Source organism: Tachypleus tridentatus, chromosome 5 (genome assembly GCF_004210375.1).
Source record: "Tachypleus tridentatus isolate NWPU-2018 chromosome 5, ASM421037v1, whole genome shotgun sequence".
NCBI lineage: Eukaryota > Metazoa > Arthropoda > Merostomata > Xiphosura > Limulidae > Tachypleus > Tachypleus tridentatus.
Window position 1 is genome coordinate 35814686 of NC_134829.1, and position 25109 is coordinate 35839794.

The window sequence follows — 25109 nt, forward strand, 5'->3', positions numbered from 1 at the left end:
ACATTCAAGCACTCTAACTGTTGACAATAGAAGACTGATGTAATCGTTACATTGAGTGGCAGCAACTCACAATGGATCAACCAACAATATCCCACCAAACACTTAACAAGACTTTCCTAGTATGGAGGTCCATTTCAGGCTGTGCTTTAGCCAGTTTACCTGCACTGAGCCATTGTCTGAAGTGCTTAACATTTTTATAATATATCCATTTTTCATCTGGAGACACTAATCTGTCCTAAAAAGGTGAATTACATTTATAGGAGTGCAAAGAAGTGCAAATATTTGCTCTTGGTCTAAGGTTGGCTTTTGTCATATAATGAGAGACCTATTTTCCAAGTTTTAACACCTTTCCAAGCTATTGCAGATGACCGTGAACTATTGAATGGGTTGAATTAAGCTTCTGTGCTAGTTCTTCAACTGTTACAGCACAATATTCATCAAGTGTAGCCAGCAGCAAGTTATCATTAAACTCAACAGAATGACCTGAATGTGGTGCATCACTTAAGCTGTAATCATATGATCTGAACTTCTGAAAACACCTTTGACACCTCTCATTGAGATACTCCACATTATAAACACCTTGAATGTTTCATGTAGTTTCTGCTGCACTATTGCCTTTTTTAAACTCATAAAGCATTATATGTCTAATGTGTTCCTCAGACACATCCATCTTCATAAGGGTTTATTTGATTAATGATCTGAAAAAGTGGAGTTGGGTTAGTTTCTTTTATTTGTCTGAACATTTTGTACACATTCTACTACATATTTTAGCCATTAAAGCCTTCTACAAAGACAGATATGATGATGCACTCTCTGTATTACATTTTTGGACATTACTTATTGGATGACTTGATAGAATGATATTGGATGACCTGATAGAATGAAAAAAAGCATAATTTCCTATTTTTATAATGTCTGTAAGGCTGTCCAAGTGACATACCCCACATATTTAGAGTAAAGAAAATAACAGATAAAATAATATAGTCTTACCAAAAACAAATGTGTGAAATGTATTTAGAAGATTGTAGAGATTACACAAATAATATTTGACATGAAATCACTCTGCACTCAGACTAGTAACAAGATATACTCTATTTTCACAAACAAATTTTTAGTACAAATATCTAATTAAAAATCTTTAAGTTTACCAAATTTTGTGAAGATACACATGTTGTATCAAAAACTATAGTATAAAACTTAACATGTGTAAACATGTATGTGAACATGTGTATATTATACTAAGCCTGTTGCAAAAAAGGTAATGGATAGCTTGTGAAGTAGAAGATTTCAATTCAAATGTAAAGTTTTTGTTATGTCTGTATTTTCCTAGCAGTATCATATCTATTATTACCATTTGTAAACTTCACCAGTTTTTAATTTTAAATTGCCATGTGATATCAACCTCTTTTATCTGTTTTTATTTTGCATTAAAGGTTCTTAATTAACTTTTTATCTTCATTTATGTTCTGACGTAGCATGTGGAATATGTTCCTTATGTTAGAATGAGATGACTTGGATTCTTTATTTTTTATTTTAAAACTATTTTTCAATAATGGGATTTAACTGATCTTAATAAAATGTTTAGAATGCTCTACTACAATTTTTACTCAATTTTTAAAGATTATACTTTTAACACCTTTGCCATCAAAATTAACTAACTTTTTATTTGAGGTTAGAAAAACACTACTGTCTTTATTTCAACTAAAATAAAACTAAAGTATGCATATTTGATACATTTTTGCTTGGCTTGCTAAAAAATTTTATGTTTTGTGGTTAGAAAGTCATGTTTCATTCTCCAAGTAAAGTTCATCAGGTGCACTGTTATTAAGTTTTGTGATTTGAAAGCTGTTCTATTCTTCAGGTAAAGTTCATCTGGTGTATTGTCATTAAGGTTTGTGATTTGATAGTTGCTATATTATCCATGTAATAGTCATCTGGTGCACTAAAATTTTGTAATTTGAAAGTTGTTTTATTCTCCAGGTGAAGTGTCATCAATACTGGCCCTTAGGAAGCCATCATGGTGGTGAAGATGAAATGGTGTTCAAAGATGTTAATCTTAAGGTCACTATTTGCGGGGAGAAGGAAGGTGAAAACTACACTGTTCGAGAGCTGCTTGTATCAAACTTAGATGTGCGTGTCTTGCTATTGTGGAAACTTTAGTTGTTTTCCAAGAGCCTGTGAACTACTTTTGTAATTTAGAGATTTAAAGAAATATCCTTAAAATAAGATATTAGGCTAAAATGTGTACAAGCTTAATAATGTTAATGGTAAAATTGCATTTATTTTTTTTGCCTTGCAGTATATATACAGTTAGTGTTTGTTTTATTAAACTGCTTTCAGTTCTGTTGAATATTATTTTAATCATTTTTTTCTAAGCTTCAGCTTACACAATACATAATGTGATATTAATTTTAAAAAAATGTATTTATTTATTTCATAACTTCTTTAGATTGATATTTGTAATTATTCATTGAAGAAGTTTTAAAAAAAATGTGTGATGTTGAAATAAAGAAAATAGCCCTTGAAAAGGAAAGTTAACTCTTCAAGTAAACCATATACAAAGTTTGTACAGATGTGTTTAGTTTTAACAAAGTAAAACATTAAAGCTTTATGTATGGTGTCTATGAATTGGCAAGTCTGAAAAAGTCATCAAAAATTATCCCCAAACCTGAAATAATGAGAGAAATTGAGTATTCCTCACCATTTATCTTATAACTTACACACACAAAAACTGAAGTGAAGACATTTGAAGATTTTTTTTTTTAATATGAAGTAAGATTAAAGGTTAATGTGGTATTTGGAAAAATTATGAGAAGAAAGTTAAAATATCAATGTTTACTACTTCTGTATGTATGTGTTTGTAAAATCTGTAATGTGGAATCAAAATGTAAGGTATTACTTTCTGTCCTGTCAGTTAGATACTTTTAGTGCCTAGTTAGATGTTGCAGTTGTTTTAAATACCTTTTTGAAATAAAGCAAAAACAAATTTTGCATTAATATTTCTTCTAGTTAATTTAAAACTGGTAGAATCTATTTTTTCTATTTAATTTAATACTTGAGTGGAATCTATTTTTAATTTATTTTTCTATTTAATTTAAAACTTAGGTGGAATCTATTTCATCTATTTGCTTTGAAACTTTGATGGAATCTATTTTATGAGTAATTAATAATGCTTATGTATTTGTTTTAATAACATCTTAAAACATTTTAAACTTGAATCCAGTCAAATGGTTTATTTATTCTTAATTAACTTAGAAATGATTTTTCATCTAGAGTAATGAATCTAGAATGGTACTTCATTTTCATTACACAACGTGGCCTGACTTTGGAGTACCAGAATCCCCCTCAGCATTCCTCAACTTCCTCATGGCCGTCCGAGATTCTGGAGCTCTTAACCAAAATGTAGGGCCAGCAGTCGTTCATTGCAGTGCAGGAATTGGGCGTTCTGGCACCTTTTGTTTGGTTGACTCCTGTCTTATTTTGGTAATTTTGTTCATAATTAAGGATTTAAGTAAGAATTTCTTTAGGTTAATTTGTATGTATTACTCACAGTAGCCTGAAAGCAGAAATAAATAATTGCCTGGAATTGGAAGTCCAAAAATTTATAAAGATATTTTAAGTCTTTGTAAACTATTGAAAACAATAGAAAATTAACATTATTAATTGCATCTGTGATGTTGAGTGTGGCTTTGGCATTTCTCTTCATGAAAATGTTAAATAAAATTAATTTTGTTTTCAAAGGAGGTAACCAACCTTAAAAGACATACATATGTTGTCTATGTCCTTTCAGAAGTGTCTCAGAATCATTATGCAGTTTCTACAGAATGTGTTTGTTTTGTTTGATAGGCCCGTAGACAAAATACAAAAACAATTACAAAATATTTTTGCAAAAATGTAAAGTATGAATTGCATTCAAGTACCAAACAAAATCTTATTTTAATTTTATAAGTTCTATTGGTTTAAAACTTTTTCATATTAAAAATGTCCAATTGTCGTAAGTAATCCAGAGCTTTATTTGTGATGAATAAACATGTGTATTGTTTGTTTACTTTGATATTATGTATTTCTTGTTTATAATTTTTTGATGTGGGTAGTGACTAATGTTGTTCAAATGGAATTTTGTTCCAAATATAGATCGAAGAAAGTGGAAGTACAGACACAGTAAACGTACAGAAAGTGTTGTTAGAAATGAGAAAGTATCGTATGGGACTCATACAAACACCTGATCAACTGCGTTTCTCGTACCTTGCCATAATTGAAGGAGCTAAGCAAATCTTAGCTGACCAAAAAATTTCAGAATATGTGCCTTCAAAGGGTGTTTATGAATTACCGGTATAATTCATTTTATTTCTTATAAAACTAAAGTACAGAAGCTTGTTTGAGTCATAAAAGGTCTTAGCTAAGTGGCTGATTTATCTTCATTTGAATTGGTCACCATTGAGTACACTCAGTGGTTTATGACATTACTTCTCAGTCTTGTTATTGGCCCAATGTTGAATTTTCTAGTTGTGTGTAAGTGTAACAGTAAAAAGGACAAGTATGTAGTTTAAAATTCTGTAACAAGTAACAATGCCTGCTTTGATTAAAAGCATTTGATTATTTTGATTATTTAATCAAAAATATTTGATTAAAAAAAAAGCATGACTGTGTATGAATTGTGATAATGACCTGAAGATAATCATCAAATTCAAATTGTGACCAGTGTTTGAATTTCTTGGTTTTATAGCAACCAAATTTTACAGTAATTCTTTAATCTGAAAATGTTGACTGTTTTTTCATTTGTTGCACTTTAGCAAACCTGTAGTGCCCATAGTCACAATTGGTTAACCGAGTGAATATTTCTAGTTTGTGTTTCAGTTTGGCAAAGCATAGCATTAGTTATTCACGTAGCAAATTATTAGTATGTGGTTATAATCTATTGGATCTGGTAATACAAAAAGGCTGTTTAATTCAATGGGTTTACAAATGTAAATAAAATACCAGTTAAGATGTTTTAGTCTAGATATTTAATGTCGTACAAAGGGGTACTTCCAGTGGGTCAAACTGAAAAATTATTACAATGCAATCTGTGATTTTTACTTTCTTATAAAATACAAATCTTGCAGATTATAATGAAATTGGCAGAAGTAAAAAGATGGATGTAATAGAAAGTAACTTAACAGTGTACCCTTATAGATCCTTGTTGTCACATTGTGGTGAATAGTGTACTATTCTACTTGCCTATTTGTGACAGTAATCACATTTGTTAAATTGGTTTTAACTATTTCTAAATTCTAAAGTATAAACAATTTATTAGGTAATTTTGATTTTTGCAACTTTTTTTTTACATTATCAAAATTATTTGATTAATTAGTCCTTAAGACTGATTTTTTGTCTCACTTTTAACTTAAAAGTCAAAAGCAATCATTTTCAGATGTGGAATAAGTACATTATCAGATTGCTGTAACTTTTGGTTACAAAGAAAAATGATAAACAGAATAGCTCATAAAAATATATGGATTTGGGATAAGAAACCACTTACTGTTGGAAAGCTAATTAAAATAAAATGTTTAATCTATTTGCATTTGAAAAGCTTTCATTCAAGCCTTTAGTTTAAAATAGTTTTTGGAAGGTAATATAATTTCATTTGAATAAATGTTAGTATTTTTATGTCATCTTCATTTGAGTAGAAATCATCAAAAGTACAAATTTTAATCTATTTTTTCTTCAGTGTTTTGTCTCTGGGTCTGTATCGAAATAGCTTATAATATTGAAGTATTACCAATGTTTTGTTAACATTGCAACTGTTTTAAATGTTATGAAAATGAGTGAAAAAACTTAGTGTTCTTATTAGAATTATTATGTCATACTTGTAACAAATTGTGTGTAAATTATTCTTGTTTGTTTTGTTATTGTGATTGGAGTTGATGAATTTTTTAAGGGAGCATCAAAAGTCAGTATAGTTTTGTTTTGTTTTTTAGATTAAAAAGTTTACAATTCATTAATCTCAAAAAAATATATATTTATTTCTTAAGGATGGAGTGTTTGAGGAAAAACAAATCAATAACAATGAAAGTGAAAAGCCGAAAAAAAATATAATAGAAGCTGAAAACTGTGAAGAGGTAACTACTCCAGAGACTTCAGTTAGTGAAGTGAACCGAAGGATAACTGAAACAAATGATGCCAAAACAGAGCCTCCACCACTGCCACCTCGAAACAAGCCGTTTTCTGACATACCTATTGAGAAAAATTTCTCTGAAGCCACGCAGATGTCACCTAATTCTGTAACATCTGAAAATGTAGTTTCCTTCAAAGCTAGTGAAGATTTGAGAGAAGCTGATATTCCCAGAGAAGAAGATGAAGTTGTCGCAGATGATACTTCATCACTCAGAGAGAATAGCATAACGTAAGTATCTTTCAAACATCCAATACGCATCTGCATACTGATGACTAAACTATTGTTGAATTTGTTTGTGTGAGATTCTTTTACTTATTGTATAATCCATTGGAATTTTCATTTTAAAAATTCTAGTAATTTTTAAGCTCAAGTGAAAAAATAACTAAGAGTTAATAGAAGTTTAGTTGTCAATGAATTGCAAAATCTTGTCTCCTTGAAAAATGTGGTTCACATGCTAGGTCAGTGTAATATGATTTCTCTCCTATATGTAGGCCTTGGGAAATGTTTGTTTTTGAACTGACTAAAGCTGATTTATGTATTGGATTATCAATGAGCATAGATTATATTCATTAGTGTTGTGTAAAATAACCAGTTAATCAGTAATAATCAACTAATTAAAGTTGTTTCTAATTAGTTAAAATATTGCCATTATGACTTCTCATTGTTATTTTTAATTCATTCAATATTATTCTGATAAATACATTAGTGTCATGGCCTGTAATAATAATCAACTAACAAAATTAGTGTTTATAATTAGTACTGTTCTTACTTGTCCCAGCTTCATGTGTAAATAAACAATTAGTGGAGTGGAATTGATAAATAAGCCTGACAACTAATTAAGCAGCTGTACTGACACAATTACAGAAACCTTTTCTGTATATTAAAAAAGTAACATTGTATGGATGTAGGTTTGTGCAATTTTGTTGTTTAAAATAATGGTGGTATTTGTTTTATTGCTAGGATTAAAATCTGTGTTAGTTTTGAATGGCAGCTTTTGAAAATAATTGAGTTTAATCTTTTTCCACCTGCTACTTGTTCAGTGATGCAGAAATACGAAAAAGGAGACGTAAAGAACGTCTGGAGAAAACAGCAGAAACAGTCCAAAAAATGCGCCGGAAACAGCAAGACTCCGAATCATGGGCACGACGCAGGTTGTTATTAAAGCAGTTTTCCATAGGTTTAGTATTGCTGTTGGGAACAGGAGTCCTGGTGTATCGATACTACGTAAAAAGTTAAACTTTTAGTGAATGCAACCTTTCCTGTTTAGTATAACCTTTCATACTTGGTCAGACCAGGTATGTTTTTTTTTAATTCATGTTTTTGTATTTGGAAGGACACGTTTGTCCGGTTGTTTCTCGACCATGCAGTCATTAACATTTTTTTTGTCTCATGATAACATAAGTGTTTATCTCAGTCGGTGATAACAGAAATCAGTTGTTTTTGTTTGTTTTTTCACTGTTGGTAGTATTTGAAAAAATGAGATGAATTTGTTCTTCCAGATTTGAATAAATATATTTTTATCATGTGAAAACTCCAAAACTGATTGTTATCAAGCCTCTAACAATAAAAACATAGATGACATGAGCACATAATATTTTTGTTCCCCAAAATGGTAACATAAGAGTGATAAAATTATTAATTTCCTTAATATTTTTACACATTGTTATAGTATGATTACCTTTTCCAAGCTGACAAAGCATGATTATAATTATAAAATAGTATGTATTATGACAAATTATCATTAATTTTAAAAATTGTTTTGCCAGTTTCAAAAAGGTATTCACAACATAGCAATTGTTTTTCCAACAAATGGCTTGTATAAATAGTATTCCATCCATTACTATGTTTTTTGTGTCCTAGCCTGCCTGATAAGATCTAGATTGTGCAAAGTGCATCATTGATAATGGATATGGCAAACATAGTGTAGTTGAAGTACCATCATTATACACTTATCTAATTCTTGATAATCTCTAAGGAAATAGGTAAAGAATGTAGTGTTGAAAAATGTAGGCCTAATAATAATGTCTTATGACAAGTATATTTGCATATTAACTAAATTAAGCTCAAAAATTCAGTAGAGAATGTACTCAAAATTGTATGAAAGGGTTTTTAACAAGTCGTTCAAACAAGATTTCAGACTATCTCTGTTTTCCTGGGTACCTGAGATAGCATAAGATGATGTTTACTTTTACCTTACATGTAACGTTTAGGTATTATTTATTGTACTGTTTAAGTTTCAGTTTTCTTAGTCTTCATTTCTTTGTATTTTTGTTAACAACCATTTGTCAAGGTTTTATAGTATTTAATGTGTGTGTGAATGTGTGTATTGTATGAATCACTTTGACAGCACTAATGTTATATTTTATTCAAAATAAAAGAATTCCATGTCATTTCATCAATAAGCTGATATACTCCAGTTGTATTATGTGTTGTAAGAACAGAAATAAAGCATTAGTTTAGTATACATCAAAGTGTAATGGTAAGATAATAAAAATATAAAAAAATAACCAAGAAACATGCAAACTCTCACAGTATGCTTTATCAAAAAAACAGAGTTTTTGTCTTGTATTTTATGTAAACAATGTATATATTTTAAATTGATGTGTATTGTGTTAAATTAAAACCACTTTAATAGAAATAACTAATGTTTTGTAACTCATAGATAAGACATTATTTATTCACAAGTGGAAGAAAAAACTTTAATAATGTGTTTTAAAAACTTATTTTAATAGTTGAGGTTGTACCTTATTTCCTGATAAAATATAGTTTTTTTTTATAGTGATGTTTTTAAACTTTTACAACACAGACCTGTAAAATTAGAATAGTCTAGAAAAGGCAAAAACTGTCCAATTCTTTTTTTAAAGAAGAAAGGTTTTTTTATGGATGAGCAGATACAAATTAATTTAATGAACTATAGTATTGCACATTCTTAACTCAATGTCTGTGGTATTTAAGATATTACTACAACAAATCTGATGAGATGTTTGACACTAATTTTTTTTACAACTTGCCCTGAGGGTAACCTTTGCGAAATATTTGCTTGCCCACATTTAGGAGTCACTGCCCCAAATAAAACCTGCAACAGACTGATGACAGACAGAGATACCATTTCAGTAACTGACTTCAGTAATAAAACACAAGTATAACATAATAAGCATTTTAATATCTGTAAAACTGACACTTCAAAATACAACAGTACTCAATAAAAACATTGAAACTTTCAGTTGTTTGTAGTTATTCCACATATAATGATTATAAGCATCTTCATTAACAGGTAAGTGTCACTTGAGCATGTTAATGATCCTGGTAGACTAGACTATATAGACTAGAAGTAGTCTAAAAGTGGGCTAGTATTGAGTAACAACTGTAAACAGTTACTCTGGTAAGTAGTAGGTAGACTAGACTTAGTCATAAAGGTAATTAGGCTTCCTGATACAATGAGATTGAGTCCACCAGTACTCCACTGCTCTCATGGAGTTAAACTCAGCCAATGTTGGACCATCTATTTCTATTCTCTTAAGCATGGATAGCATGACTGGATCCAGACTGGTTCTCCAGTCATGCTTGATTTTCTTCATAATGGAAAATACCCTTTCACAACATGCTGTGTTCATTGGCAGTGTGGGAATGAGTTGTGCCAAAAGACACAAATTTGGGAATCTGTCAGAGAATTGAAGAAAAATCCAATTCCAGAAGTGGTAAAGGTCCATGCCTTGAACGTTGTCTCACTTCTTGTAGAATGCCTTTAGATAAAGCCACTCACATAGCCTAAAACCTAATGAGGCTGTTTAAAATGAGCTGCCACAGTGTTAATTTGATTTACCCCAAACACAGCAAAAACTTCTTGAGGTTCATTGAAAGGCCAGTCTCTTGGATCGAGCACCATGACTGCCTACATTAGTTCCTTCTTCATAAAAGGAGGTCTAAATCTTTTCTGAGTATGATCTATAACTCTGCAATGTGTATTCTTTTTCATTTTTGAACTGTTGAAGATCCTGCTCATGTTTGGTGAGCTCAATCCCTTGCCACTGATTGTCTTCACCAGCATCTTGGATAGCGTGTTTTAGATTTTCTTCATTCATATGCTTGAAGCCCTCAATAAGCAAGCAGAAAGTGCATCAAGTGAGTCAGTTAGAGTAGCCTGATTATGTTGGAAACTTAAGCTCAACAGTTCTGCTTGTGAACAGTGCATCAAGTGAGTCAGTTAGAGTAGCCTGATTATGTTGGAAACTTAAGCTCAACAGTTCTGTTTGTGAACAGTGCATCAAGTGAGTCAGTTAGAGTAGCCTGATTATGTTGGAAACTTAAGCTCAATAGTTCTGCTTGTGAACAGTGCATCAAGTGAGTCAGTTAGAGTAGCCTGATTATGTTGGAAACTTAAGCTCAACAGTTCTGCTTGTGAACAGTGCATCAAGTGAGTCAGTTAGAGTAGCCTGATTATGTTGGAAACTTAAGCTCAATAGTTCTGCTTGTGAACAGTGCATCAAGTGAGTCAGTTAGAGTAGCCTGATTACGTTGGAAACTTAAGCTCAACAGTGAAGATTCATGCAAGATACCAAGCATGAAAAGTCTTGTATGTTTTCAAGTGCTCTACAGAGGTGAGGAGCCCATCTTGTCCCTCGGAATGTTCACAGGTTTTAATGTTTTTTCTTCTAGAGCATCACTGACACTTTTTAGTTCCCTGCTTACTTTGGCACTCAAATTATACTGTTTGTAAAGTCTTAACAAAAGGTATTTTATGTCCAATAAAAACTTTTCCTTCACAGTATCCAACACTCCCCTTTCAAACAGGTGGGCCACACATCACACCCTAACTAATCATGGCATTCCATCTCTAGTAAGAAGTGTGATTAGTCCATTTTCTGCTCCAGTATTGACGGAAGCACCATCAGTACCTGTATTGATTGTCTTTCTTTTCCAGTTCTCCACACCAATTGTCTCAAATGCTTTTTCAAGTGCTGTTTTTAATCCTGTGGTGGTACCATTGAGTGGGGCCTGCAAGTCCAAACATTTTGTAACATTTCTTGCCTTAACAAATTTAACAAATACAATTTCTTCATCAATTACTCCAGTGTCTGTAGATCCATATGACATGAAGGAAAACACTGCAGCATTGTGAAAGTTTGTACACATCTTGCATCATGATATCATTAATATGTGATAAAGTTCTTTGCTGATTTGTCATTTATGTACGTGTCTCCTAGCTGCACTCCATTTATTTTCTGTAACTCGCATAAAGGCCCAAAACGAGAAAACGGCTGTTCTGGTACTACTAAGTAACACGCGGTAATGAAATGTTTTTTAGTTTCTCAAGCTTATGAGCATGTAAATTTCTCATGTATAAATTCATGGGCTGAACCTGTGGGTTAGATTCAGCATTAGCAGCTTGAACACATGTAGTATGCCTTCCACTTATATTGTGGACTTTGTTCATTTGTAGACGAAAATTACTGGTACCTTTTATGAAGACACTATTTCCCTGGTACATGTTTTTGTGGCTTTTGCACGCCTTGCAAAACATATTTCATTGGTTTCTTGATCAAACTCTAACCAAGGGGATTCTTTTTTGATTTAGGCAGGTAACTCCGAGATCACTTATCCAAGTCATACTTTTTGTTCTATCGAAGACTGCTTGATCATGCTGCTGAGGAATGGTCCCACTATGACAACTGACACAAATGGTGGTGCCTACGTTTTCCTCTACTTTTTTATCCTTCTGAGTTCTTTCATCTTCACTACAGAGTTTCTTTTGCTTTGTACAACTATTGTCTTTACTAATATCACTTTCTGTATTCAATCTAAACTCTCATCATCAGATTTCTTTCGCTTTTTGAAATATTTCAACAAAGCCCTATTCTTTGGTAAAACCAAACGCTAACTACAGATATTGGATGTATGGACTTATTGGGCTATGTAAATTATATGCAGGCAGCCAGATATTGGAGGGAGGGTATCTGTTCACAAAACTCGCTGGCTCTGAAATTCCGTGACCCGAAGGTGATGTCATCGGCACATGGAAACTATCAAACAAGGCTGTTCCATTTAGTTTACACACGAACCTTGTAATCTGTATGTTGCAATATGTGTCGCCAGTGTGGCAAGGGGAGGATGTCTAATGAAAGAAATTGCAGCTTCTTTGCCTGACTTTCAGTTTCATTACAGACTGTTGTTGCCCATTATCAGCAAAAATCTGTTAAAAATGACCAATAAACAATTATTTATATGTAAAATATCACCTGCCTGCTCAGGAAATAGACATAGCAAGATTATTGCCAGCAGGTAACATTTACATGCCCTGGAGAAAGGGGAGTCATTAATTTCAAACCCTGATATATGGTATCACATGTACTGTTTAATTAATACCTTTATTTTACATAATTCATGTACCTGCTCTGTTGACTGACTTAACAACAGTTTAAAAGAAACAGCTTATGATTTGTTATTTCACATTTCACAAATCTGACACATTTCTTTCTCCCACATCATGGACCATGTATTGCTAGGGTTATATTTATGCTTACCTCTTTTAACCCTGAAACAGTAGGAATGTTGTAGGTAGCAGCATCAGGTGATGATGGCTGTTGTTTAAGGGTTATACTGATACATGTACTTCATACATTGATTTCATAAAAACAATGTCAAATATCCTTTGTGTGACAAATTACAAAGGGAAGTAATTCACATTTAATGAACTTCAATTTTTCTTGTAGAAGAAATTCAGGACAAGTTACTTATATGATCTTAAGGTTAACATAATGCAAAATCACCTTTAAAATCTAATGTAAATTGGTTTATTCACTGTCCACTTTGAAGTCTCACTAACCTTTCAACACAAGATATAATAATTATATTTGTAAGGTTTGATATGAAAAACAAGTGAACTATCAAGATTTGGTAAATATTTTTATTGAAAAAGTCTACCCCCCATACATTTCCTCTAATGACGTTTTGTTCTATATTGATTTTATTTTGCACTTATGGGTGTTATGATTCAGGTAAGGTAGTAAGATGGAAAAAATGCATTTATATATATAAATATATCATTTCTTGTAAACAGTTTCATTTATTTAGTTGAACCAGTTTGCATTATTTATTAAACATATTTCCACCTTGATTCTATGTTATTTTTTATGGGTTTGGGGAGCTTTGTTTCCATGCTCATATGATTAGGTTAAACTAATTTTACGCTTTAACATTGTATATAGAATAAGTTATAAAGTAAGTGTATTTTTTTAATCCAGGTCAATTGTTATTTTAGTAAGAGGTAAGAAATATTAAGATTCTGTGTGAAACTGATCTGTGGAAGTATTTACATTGCAGGAATAAATATTCCATACTCTTTTATGAAGGTGGTCACTTGTCACGTAGCTTTAATTCAGATATTACAAATGAAATAGGTTTAAGCTGTCAAAAACTGTTTTAAGCATGTGGCAGTTATTCAAAATAATCATAATAAAGATGGGACTCAAACTCTTTAGAATGTTTTTTTTTTTAAGTAACTGAATAACAGGATATTGTCTTCTTGTACTGTATATAGTCTTAAGTTGACTACTGTCTTTGTACAGTGAACTTTGCAATTGTTTTACAAAACCTCGAGTAGAACTAGTGTTTTTTACATAATCATTGTTAATGTTTCATTAGAAAGTGTTATGTAGTTTTTTGGTAAATTCGTGACTTTAATTTCGTGCTTCATTATGATATAATTAGAATAATAGAATTAAACATTTTTCTTTAGTGTTGACTTGTAGTTTTTTGAGACTGTAGAATCTTAATAGGGTCTTAGATAGTTGTTTAAAATGTATATAATTGTCTAATAATGTAGAATTAGAAATGGATATATATATATCACATGATAATGGTTTATCTTAGGTAGTTATGTATTTCCATGTTTTTTTTATTTTTACATCATATTATTATGTTTTAGTAATAATGTGCCGTTTTAGGTAATATTGTTTTGGGTTAAGAATGTTATCATAAATATAGAAGTGTGTGTTTATCACAGGTCAGAGTTTTGCAATTTGTTTTTGCTGTGTATCTAGGTAAATGTTTCAGTTAGTATAAGGTTTATTTTAAATTATGAGAACATTCAGTTTTGTAATTTATTTAATTATTTAAAACCTAACTATAAAAAACTGGTTGTCCACAAAATTTATTAACTAAGAAATCAATTTTAACCATGTTTACCTCTTTAATAGCAAAATTCAGTGTTTTGGTAATGAGTCTTTTTTCTTGTTTGTTGTTTTTATTCCACTTTAACTTTTAGTGACTTGCTAACCAATGTATATGACAGCACAAACTGATGTGCATTTTATCAAAGTTGAGCCAGGTATTTGTTTTGTAAATTTTTTCTATGAAATAGCCTTGATTTGTAGCATAAACATTAATTCTATGTTTAAGAAACATAATTCACCAACATTTTTAAATGCAAAATTTATGACTGCTCTGAATGTGGACATACTGGAACAATTTTAAATGCTTGTTTCTAATGTGCATGATCACAAAACAGCTCAAAGTTTAAAACCTTTTTTCATAGGTTAAACTCCACTTGAAAATATATATTGTATTAGGATGTAATGTGTATTGTTATAAGGGGAAATTGTCTTGTTTGCAATAAGGAAAAATGATGTGTACCATAACAGAATGAAACATTTTGTTTTGTTTTTTTGGGGGTCTTGTTCTTTGTAGGGTAGAAGGACATGAACTGTAAAACAACAGAATGACTTGTTTCATTATACATATACTGTAGGGAGGGTGTCTTGTTGATTGTAAGCAAAGAAAAGATGCGAGTTGTAACAGAATACAATGGTGTTTAAAAAAAATAGGGTTTAGCGAACACTTGTATAAATCTGAAAAACACCCATGTTTTAAGATCACATTAAACCCTAAGTTTGAAGGTGTATTTTTGGAGATTCTCGTGTACTCCTTGACTGTATTTATAGAATGTTGTTATTTCAGTCTTTATTCTTCTTGATGTTATAATTTCAGTGAATGTTACCATTGGTATACAGATAAAGTAAACTAAATTTTCTGTACGTATCAGATGGTCTGCATGTAAATTAAGAGTCCAGTATTTTTCATTCCTTCACTGAGTGTTAGAAGTATTAAGAGAATAACTAATAATACGTGTGTAGGTATTGTATGATAGTCACTTGATCTTGAACAGAAATGTGTTTTTAGAAGACAAAAGATAATTTGTGAAATTAGCTTATAAAACCATAGTTATAAGAAAATATCATACCAACATGACTGCATAGAATCACAAGTGTCTGAAGTAATTTGGAGCTATAGTTAGTGAGTACACTAATTACAGACAAGATTTTAAATAATGGATTATATTATTTGTAATTAACATGTTTTAAGTTCTTGTGTGTTATACTAAAATTACCATAATTTCAGTTGTGCATTAATGAATCATGTAATGATTGTGTTAGAGCTAAATAGTATGAAAACTTGGTTGGTTATTGAGGCAGCTACATAAAATATTATTGGTTAGAAACATTTCTTTTCATGTTTTTGTTCTTCAGAAATCATCTTTTTATTTTCAGACTATTTACACGTGTCCATTATTTGTTCTATTTGTATCAGTATGTAAAGATTCAGAATAAAAAACCCAGTGTTTTTTAAAAATTTTATTTTCACCAAATGTAAGTCCAATAATTCATGTTAATTTATTTCATCCATGATTACCCATATAATAACAACAGCCATGTCACTTTATTTTGTTTATTTTTAGATGTGTCTAATGTTTTAAAGGTGGATAGCCAAAATATATCACACAGCACTATTACAATATTCTGTAACTGCTTGAGAAAGAAATGAAAATCTGACACTAGCTGGAACTGCAAAGTTGAAAGGCTTGAAACTAAATTAATAAATTTTGAAGGGCTTTTTTTTTATTTTAATTACTATAGGCCCATTTCACACAGCTTCTAAACTAAAACATCTTATAAGAACTAGTGAATTTTTTTGCTTTTAAGTAAAATTCAGTAAAGTTAATAATACCTGAAAATGAGTGTTTAAGAGTAAATCGCAACACACTAACAATGTGTAAATTTTGTAACATTTTCTCATCAGTTATCACAAACAATATGTGGAAATCATCTGGTAACTAGAATACAAGGTCATGTAACTGGTATTGTTGATTAACTAGGCTATACCCAGCTTATGATTTAAATTTTGGGCTTAGAGAACTTCAAGTTTTCTTTTATTATTTGGAAACTTGGTAGTTATTTGTGAAGTGGTAGTGGAATTAACTTATATTTAGTTTTTCAGTTCATGATTGAGTTTGATTACAGTTAAAATAAAAGATAAATTTTATTTATTTATTAAATTCTTGACTTTTTCCTTTCAAACAGTTCCATTGACCTTATCTTATTCATTGTTTTATTGTAATGATGCTGAAGTGGCCTGTTGGTGATGATGTTAAAATGATGTTTTTCTTCACTTGTACTTCCTGGGTTCTGTGATTTCTTAGTGGGACCGTATTGTAATTTAGATGTGTATAGTTCATATTAGTTAAATATTTGAAGTTGTGTGGATGTCCATGCAGTTAAAACACCAAAATATTATATATAAAAATTTGAATATTGAGTGAGAGAAATAAAAACATATTTTTCATATCACCTGAACTATAGCAGTTTGTATTCATTTGGAAGAGTATTGTCAGGGTTTGTGTCCTCTTTCTTTTGTTGGATAGTGTGTCCAATTACAGTAACGTATGCAAGATACCTAGTATACACTCATTGTATCTTTTCCAACAGTTTGTGTTTTTACATGTGTAGATACATACATGTGTGTATCAATGTAATGCATTGTATGTTGTTCACTAATATATATATAGGTAAATATACTGAATTATGGGTAAAGTTAACTAAGCTTGTTTCATAACAGTGATAATCTCTTTACATATATTTTATAGGATTGTTCAGATGATGGTAATGGATGAGTTACTGATCTTTCACTAATTATGCACATTTTAAACCCCCAGTTCTGGCATTATCTTTTTTTGGCATTAATTTACAGTTACTGTTCATGTCTGTATAATCATATTTTGGATCCACTGTTAAAACTGTAATTAATCGTTAGCCTATCCCTCTAAGTTGTATGATTAGAGTCGCTGTATGATGCTGTTGTATCATATATGTAATTATTATTTCTCTTCCATGTGGAAGGAGATACTGTGTTCTTTTGTGAACATTCAATTAGTGCATTCATCACATCAGAATACACTAATGGAATTCTGGTGTTTGGGATGTCTGTAATAAGTGAAACTGAAAGATGCAGTTAATCTTAGTGTTTATGATGATGAGAGAAATCAGTCCTTCACTGAACCTGTGTGACAATGTCTTAGGTGCAACAGTCAACCCACCACATGTAAACACAACCCATGACTTGTAACTACTACAAGACAGTTAATGTACCCATACAAAAAATAATGTCCATGACATAGTTCAATGGTTTCTAGTGGTTTCAAGACCAGCTGTTAGAGTTGTAAAGAGAGTTTCATCAAATGAAGAATAATTAAGAACTTACAAACAAAACTAGAAAAAAAAATTATACATTGAAACAGGAGTGCTGAGCAAGTCAAGTAGGTCAGGGTGTCTGCAGTGAAAGAAGCTTTGGAACTAAACAGTGCTTGATTATATAAGATTGAAGTTTTTATTAATAAAATATTTATCACAGTATGGTGTATCAGATGGTATTTTAGGTGGTAATAGTTTGTTAACAAATACAAGTTACTGGTAAAAATGGATTGATAATGATTCTATTGCATTAATGTCCCAACACCTATCATGGTGAAAAATACAATAAAATCCCTGCTATTATTGTGAAATAAACTCATAGTTATGGTATACAAAATGATGTGTTAAATATGGACAAAATAACAGGAAGCCACCAGTGACTTTCCTCAAAAATCACTCAGGTGAGTAGAGAGGACTCAGGAGAGATGAAAACTAACTTTATCACATGTAAAGTCAAATAAATTAAACTTCAGTCTTACATGAAAGGATTTATTATCACAAATTTTGTCCATTAACATGGTGTATATTGAACATGATAAAATTGGTACAAGTGTAATAATAGAGATTCTCTATTATATATAAGTATTAGTACTTAAAGCATCATACATTTTGTAATGAAACTTACGTATTGGTTCAACTTGTTGTCCTCGTGACAGTCTTGGTTCTGATTCGTAGCCATGACTGAAACATACTGCATGTCGTTATGCTGTTGTAAACTTTCACTGAACTAATGTGCATTGATATGTATAATATATTTAATTTGCTTCATCCTCAGTCTCACCAATGGGAAGTTGAACTTAGAATCAAAGTCTGCACTACAGCTTTCATAAGAAGGACAATAGATTTTGTTAGATGCAGTATTGCTGTCACTCAACTGTAGAAGTTTAGTCTGCTTTGAATCTTGATTTTAGGGTGTAGAACTACTACACTTGGTCACTTTGATGCCTTTTATTTTATAGTAGTTTTTACCTACATACAGCCTTCAAGAGAATTGTGTGTTCTTCTTAACCAGACACACATTTATTAATCCTTACAGTCAAGAATGATTCCAGGCTTTCATATTCATTCATAGTCTTCTATCTCTAAGAGTTGGTTGGGGTTGTGTTACTAAACCATATTTTATCTGTATATTCAGAAGGAGCACTAGACATAAATGTGGAAACTATTTCATTTCATTCTAACAGATATACTATCACAAAAGAATGCATTTGATTTATTATTACCAGCAACCTTGGATTTAAAATCTACTTTTAAGTGTTTCTTATATCAGGCTTATATTCAGGTTTCTTCACTAATTCCTTTAAGTTACTCTTTTGTATTTGATCTCTTCCAGACCATGGTCTTTGTGTAAAGATTGTAACAATTTTGGAACCACAGGATTCTTTAATTTTACTCTAGCAATGAAAACCTTTGAAATTTTCCATTTTGTCAATAATATATTCTTGATTTTGTTTCTTCTTTTTATCTTCTAGAACCCATGCTGCAATTTTCATTTGTTTTATAACTACCATCACCACAAGAAATACTTTTGTGACAGTATGTCACATTAAGGTCATAGAAATCTTTAGTTTTCGTGTACATTTTTCTGTAATACTTCTGTTTTGAAGCAAACTGGATTTTACTTTTAAAGATGTGGTATTTTACTTCTATCAGACACTTCCATTATAGTATCTATAACTTCTAAGTTTTTTTTGTAAGTAGAAGTAAGAAAGTTGTATCTTTCTATCTTTTAAAACACCTCTTCAGATCAAAATCAAAAATCCCTTTTTTCTGTTGTACCGAAATTTGAAGCCATTTGGGGAAATATTTTAGTGAGTCATATCTAACTTTTACATGTTGTCTTTAACTCAGATTCAAATTGACTGGAACTTCTTAAATTGGATTTCTTAACATAAACATTTTCAACTCACCAGGTATCTAGACAAGAAAAGCATTTTTTGCTACTGGTTCTATTCTGTGAGATATAGAATGTTATGAAATGAGTCGTGACTTCTCTTTCCTAAAACTGGTGAAGACATCATTATATTTTCCAGTATTATCTGATGCACCATCAGTTAGTTGTTAATTACCTTCAACAATGTGGATGAGCCTTGACATTTCCTGAGTCGTGAACACATAGCTTAATAGTAGTAGTGGGTCGTGTGGCACTTCCTGGAGCACAGGTTGGGTTCTTCTTTATTTCCCAAAATTTGTAATTTACTGAATTTTCTTTTGATGTCATGTTGCTTTTTGTGGATGATTGAACATGTGCTTGTATCCAAGCATGAAGATGAAAATAAAATGGGAAATTATACTGTTGATGGAAATTACCACCTGTGGCATTAGGGTCATAATGGCATACACCTGGAGGATTTGTTACATATATTTGTTGTTGACTGACCCATTGTTGAAGAAGGAATACTGAGTATAATTACAAATTTACTCTGTGTATCTAACAAGATGTGGAAAGCTATTAGCATATTGTACAAGTCTGTTGTACATAATAAATCAGATGTGTTACAGAAGTGTTTTTTCTCGAGATATGTCTATGACTTGAGTATGTCAGTCCAACTCGGATTTTGATAAGTTGAAGTGCAAGGTGATGTTTATGAAGGTTAAACATACTTTTGTTTATCGTATGGTTTGCATGTTGCACTTACATAACTTCTACAACCTGTGGAATGAGTATCTATGGTATTGTTTTCAGTACCCTGTATATTGTATCTAACATTTAGTCTTGTCTTCTACGAGCTGTTGCTAAATCAGCAATATGGAGCAAAATGAATAGCTGATAATTCGGACATTTAAAAAATAGCATTTTGAATGCCACTCTCTAAAAGGTCATGCATGCACACTTTAAGCCATATATTTGCACTTTAGGGTTAAATAGTATGAAACATTGAATTATTGACTGTGCCAGCTTGAAAGATTACTGATGTATTAATGTTTTTTTCCCTTGATTCAAACCTTTTAATATTTCCCATTTTTGAATTATGATAGATTCTTACACACAAATAATTTGCAGTATTACTAGTTCTATATCTTCATTCCAATTATACGTGTGTAACCTTTTTTTTTATTATTTCTTTACTCTGTTTTATATATATAGAAATATTTTCATTAAACTTTCCTTATGAATTACACCAGCAAAACCAGTAAATAAAACCTGACCAAGTTGTGTAGCAAAATTTACAAGTGTTTGATTATCAACGTTTATTCACCTTGAAATATGTACCATGTATAATTTGTGGATATTGAGGACAGGATAAATTCCTCTTGGCAGGTGCTACACATCCCAGAAAGCTTTCGAGGAATGTATCCTACAGTGCAGACAATGACAGTTTCCTTGAGTGTTTCTTGAGGTAGTGATGTTATGGTTAACAGCTCAATGCTGTGCAGTCTATGTATTATGGCTGGACTTTGTTACTGGTAGCTGTGACTTTGCTTGTGCTGTCATGCTAATAAGATATAGCAGCCTATGTTTAAAGTGTTTCTTGCAGTTTGATCATTCCCTCTGGACAAAAATATTTATCACAACAATATGCCTAAATGCATTTTTATCTAACTCCAATATATCAGGATTATACCTGAATCCTTTTTTTCTGTGAGTAGTAGCTTCCCTCTTTGATAAATACTTTAGATCATCTAAAATGATGAATATTTACCAAAATGTTGTAGGTAACTACTTTCTCCTTGAATATCTTAGTTTATAAGAGATTTTGAGAGCACTGGCACTATTGAAAGAGTTAAGTAATTTGTCAAGTTACTCTGTAATCTTTGCTATATGTGTTACCTGTTGTTGTTTTTTTTGAGGGGGTACTGAAGGAAGTGAAGTTGGCACACAAAAAACTTAATGTCTTTGCTGTGGGATTTTTAAACTGTAAAGAATCAAAATGCTACTTGCATCAGTTCTTGTTCACTCTTCAGTTTCTCTGTTGCCACATGCCCAAAGTTGTCATTTCTGCTTTCATATTTTTTAATATTCTAATATTGTGTCTAGTTATGTAACTAGAAAATAAAGCTCTACAGCTGATATATTATCAATCATAAAGAAACTTCATATGATGGTTTAATAACATTCACCTAAATTAAATTTTTTTCTTTATTAAAAATTTAGTTATTTAGTCAGATAAAAGCCACTATATAAAACAGTTATACAGCCATCTTAATGTGATAAAACATGTTGCAAGTAAGAGTTCTAATGATATTCAGGTGGAAACTACATGAAATTTTTAAATATAATACCTCCATCTCACCATCACCCAGTGAACAAAATAAAACTATTAATAAAATGACCAAACTCCAAATATGATATCTTGTTTTTCTGAATTTCAAATGTATGAAAAGTTCATGTTATTAACCCTAAATTGTCATTAATTAGGTTTAATTAGTTCTTACTTGCACTCCTTCAGTTTCTTGTAACTTCTTACAGGTTTGAATAATGCAACCAGACTTCCTGATTTTGAGCTGCCTTTTTCCCAGAAACTTTACTGGACATGAAAATGAACCCAATTTGGGATGTAATAAACGTAAATGTCCTGCATTATCAAAATTAATACTGGTTAGCACTACCATAATATAACTGCACATAAGATTTGTCATGTCCTTATGTATCCTTAATTTTACATATTAACATTTAAACTGTTTTAGGTGTCCCACGTTGAACTTCAGAAAATCTGGTCATTTGAGGTTTGAATAAAGAATTTATTAGTTTATATATAATTTTGATGACATGGAGGAAAGTAATAATTCTTTACCTATGTTGCTTATTTGTTGACCACCAGAATCGTGTGTTTTTGTTTATCTTGACAGACTATAGCGGGTTCTATACACTATTTTGTTGCTTCAATTTTATAATTATGCAATGTTTTTCACAGTTTGTGAACACCATTCGAAAAACTTGTGTATGCTAAATATAAGTTCTGAAAATCCACATGGTAATAATGACATCTTTGGATTGTTAGTAGGGTTAACAACATAGCTAATTTATGATAGTTATTTCTAGCCATTGGTATTAAAAAAATTAAAAGTCTGCCTCAGTTGTTTCTTTTTCTTCTGTAGCATCCTATAGCTACACAATAATATCCACCTGACTTAATTCATGAAATTAACTGTGGCTAGATTAGTGCATGTATAGTACACAAGGGTGACACTAGGTTTATTTCATTAACAGTATAGTACTGAGTGATAGCCATTCTGAAAATGTATCAAATAGTAGCCATTATTATTTCTTCGGGTTAATTTCATGAATTATAAAATTTGTGTGGAACATGCTTGTATACATTCCTCTTTTAAAATTATCAAATAATATACAGTTATTTTTGATATTAAAGTGACAAACTAACACAAAAAGAAACATGACATTTTAAACAAAATTGGTAAGATACCATAAGAAATCACCACATTAATTATATTTTCCAACTGAACTGGAAAAAGATGATGAAATATAAAATTAAAAACATATACACATTTTAGATGTATGTCAGCTTCTTTTCATTTTTTTTACATTTGAATATATATACACAAGAATCTTATTGGTAATCTTTATGGATCTTGAATCATACATTCAATCAGATTAGTAAAATTGTAGGTTGCTATGTGCCAAGATCATCATGTTACTGATATATGAAAATGTTATTTTTTTCACTTAATGGTGTTTTGAGAGTATTTTAAGTTTTTGTTTTAAAATAAACAAGAGCAGGTTTTATCTAATTCTCTTTTCAAACTTATTTGATATCATGTTTCAAATGATGACACAACTTACTCAATGTTAATTATTGTCTCTCTCTCTCTGGATGTGCATGTTAAACAACTGGTTTTTAATCTGGAATGTATGAGGTGGATTTACCCAAATATAAATAAATATTCTTTCTCCTGGGATTAAAGGAATGACAAAGTATATTATTTTCAAATCTATTAAAATGAATAAATAAATTTCCTGGTTTTATTGTCATTAATAAGATGTCATCTATTTAAAACTAAGATAGTAGATTTTGAACAGATATTTTGACCAATGTCACACATTTTAGTCCACTAAATGCAAGAGAATTTTTTACCTGAAATGTAAAGATGGTTTCTACCTGGGGTGTGTATCTCATCAAAGTAGTTGATACGATATGTATCTAGATACAGAAGTTTTACTGACAGTTTGGTAGTCTTGTCTGTAATTTATCTGTATTACTACTCAAGTACTTCATACTGCACAGAGTTTTCTTTCCAAATTCTCGGGTTAATATCTGTTATGGTACTTTGTAATTCATGTTTCTGATGAAAGAAATCATGACAACATGCAGTACTCGATATTCGCCTTCCTTTAATGAATCATTAATTTTTAGCAAAAATACTTTATTACAAATTCTTATTATATTCTCTATAAAAAAATTGGATTGTTTACTGAAATTTTGCTAAATTTCATGAAGACGCGCAAATCATATTGGATGATGTATCGATACAACATTATCACTACACGTTTAGTTTACACCAAGGATGTTGGTTTGTACTTTTTTTTTTTAAGAGTCTCTTCATGTGTTTTCTTTTTTCCACCTTGTCTTATTACTTCTTCTTCAACTGTTTGTTTTTCAGATCTAGAGACTGGGAGGAAAACAGCCACACTGATTCTCCTTCTAAGCATCCAAGAACTTGAAGAGCCTTTTCAGGAAGAATCACCACTAATTTTTATCCCTGTTTATTTTCTTGTTTTTCGAGTAATATAGTGCACATTTTAATGACGTTTGTACAGTCTGAATTTGAATACTAAAATAATCTGTTATGTATTGTCTGCCTTTTAACGTAGTGTAATTTACACCAAAGAACCGACAATAAATTCCTCTAACTGACCTTTTTTGGAGTTAATTTTTTGTTGTAAATGTATACACCACATGTTATTCCTGGTTCTTCCTGAAAAGGCTTGAAATAAATTAGTTGTGGTTAAAGAATCACTTTTAAATGTTCTACCACAATTATCACTGATGTGCATGTTTTTCATTTCTTATTAAATTACACAAACAGTTCATCTATAATTCTCCATCATAGCCACAGTTATTTCTAATAAATTGTCTATTACAGCTTGTACAATAAAAATATTCATATTTTTATACATTTTCTTCTCTGAACAAGTGAATAGTATCTTATGGTTTTATGAACATAAAATGTCTTTTTTTTTTTTTACTCCCAGAAAAAAAAAGAGGAAATATACTATAAAGAGGTTAACAGTGATAGTAAGGAGGTTAAATTATCTTAATGTATAATTCCACTTTCTGTTTTTGTTGAAACGCAGATGCACCACTTCAGTAATTCATGTCACATTTTCAACATGTAGTCACAACATTTTAAAAGAACAAAGTGATAGTTCAGTCATTCAAGTCAGACTTTTAACCCCTAAACAGTGACAACATTGTAGAAGAAGAAATAAATTTACAAGTCCTAAATAATTACTTGAGATATTAAAGACA

The 25109-nt window shown here is 30.9% G+C and overlaps 1 protein-coding gene across 3 annotated transcripts in view; it reads left to right on the top strand.

Annotated features, from left to right (window-relative positions):
* Positions 1–24495, top strand: part of LOC143250934 (tyrosine-protein phosphatase non-receptor type 2-like) — a 42362-nt gene extending 17867 nt beyond the window's left edge. The window contains exons 5-10 of one of the 3 annotated variants that reach the window (XM_076502142.1): positions 1981–2130; positions 3274–3483; positions 4135–4332; positions 6015–6385; positions 7198–7308; positions 24241–24495. In XM_076502142.1, coding sequence (XP_076358257.1) covers positions 1981–2130; positions 3274–3483; positions 4135–4332; positions 6015–6385; positions 7198–7308; positions 24241–24301 — 1101 coding nt within the window. In that variant the 3' untranslated portion in view covers positions 24302–24495. Of the gene's footprint in view, positions 1–1980; positions 2131–3273; positions 3484–4134; positions 4333–6014; positions 6386–7197; positions 7453–24240 lie in introns of all 3 variants that reach the window. The other 2 variants (XM_076502141.1, XM_076502143.1) reach the window with 2 other exon arrangements.
* Positions 24496–25109: the final 614 nt, after the last annotated feature.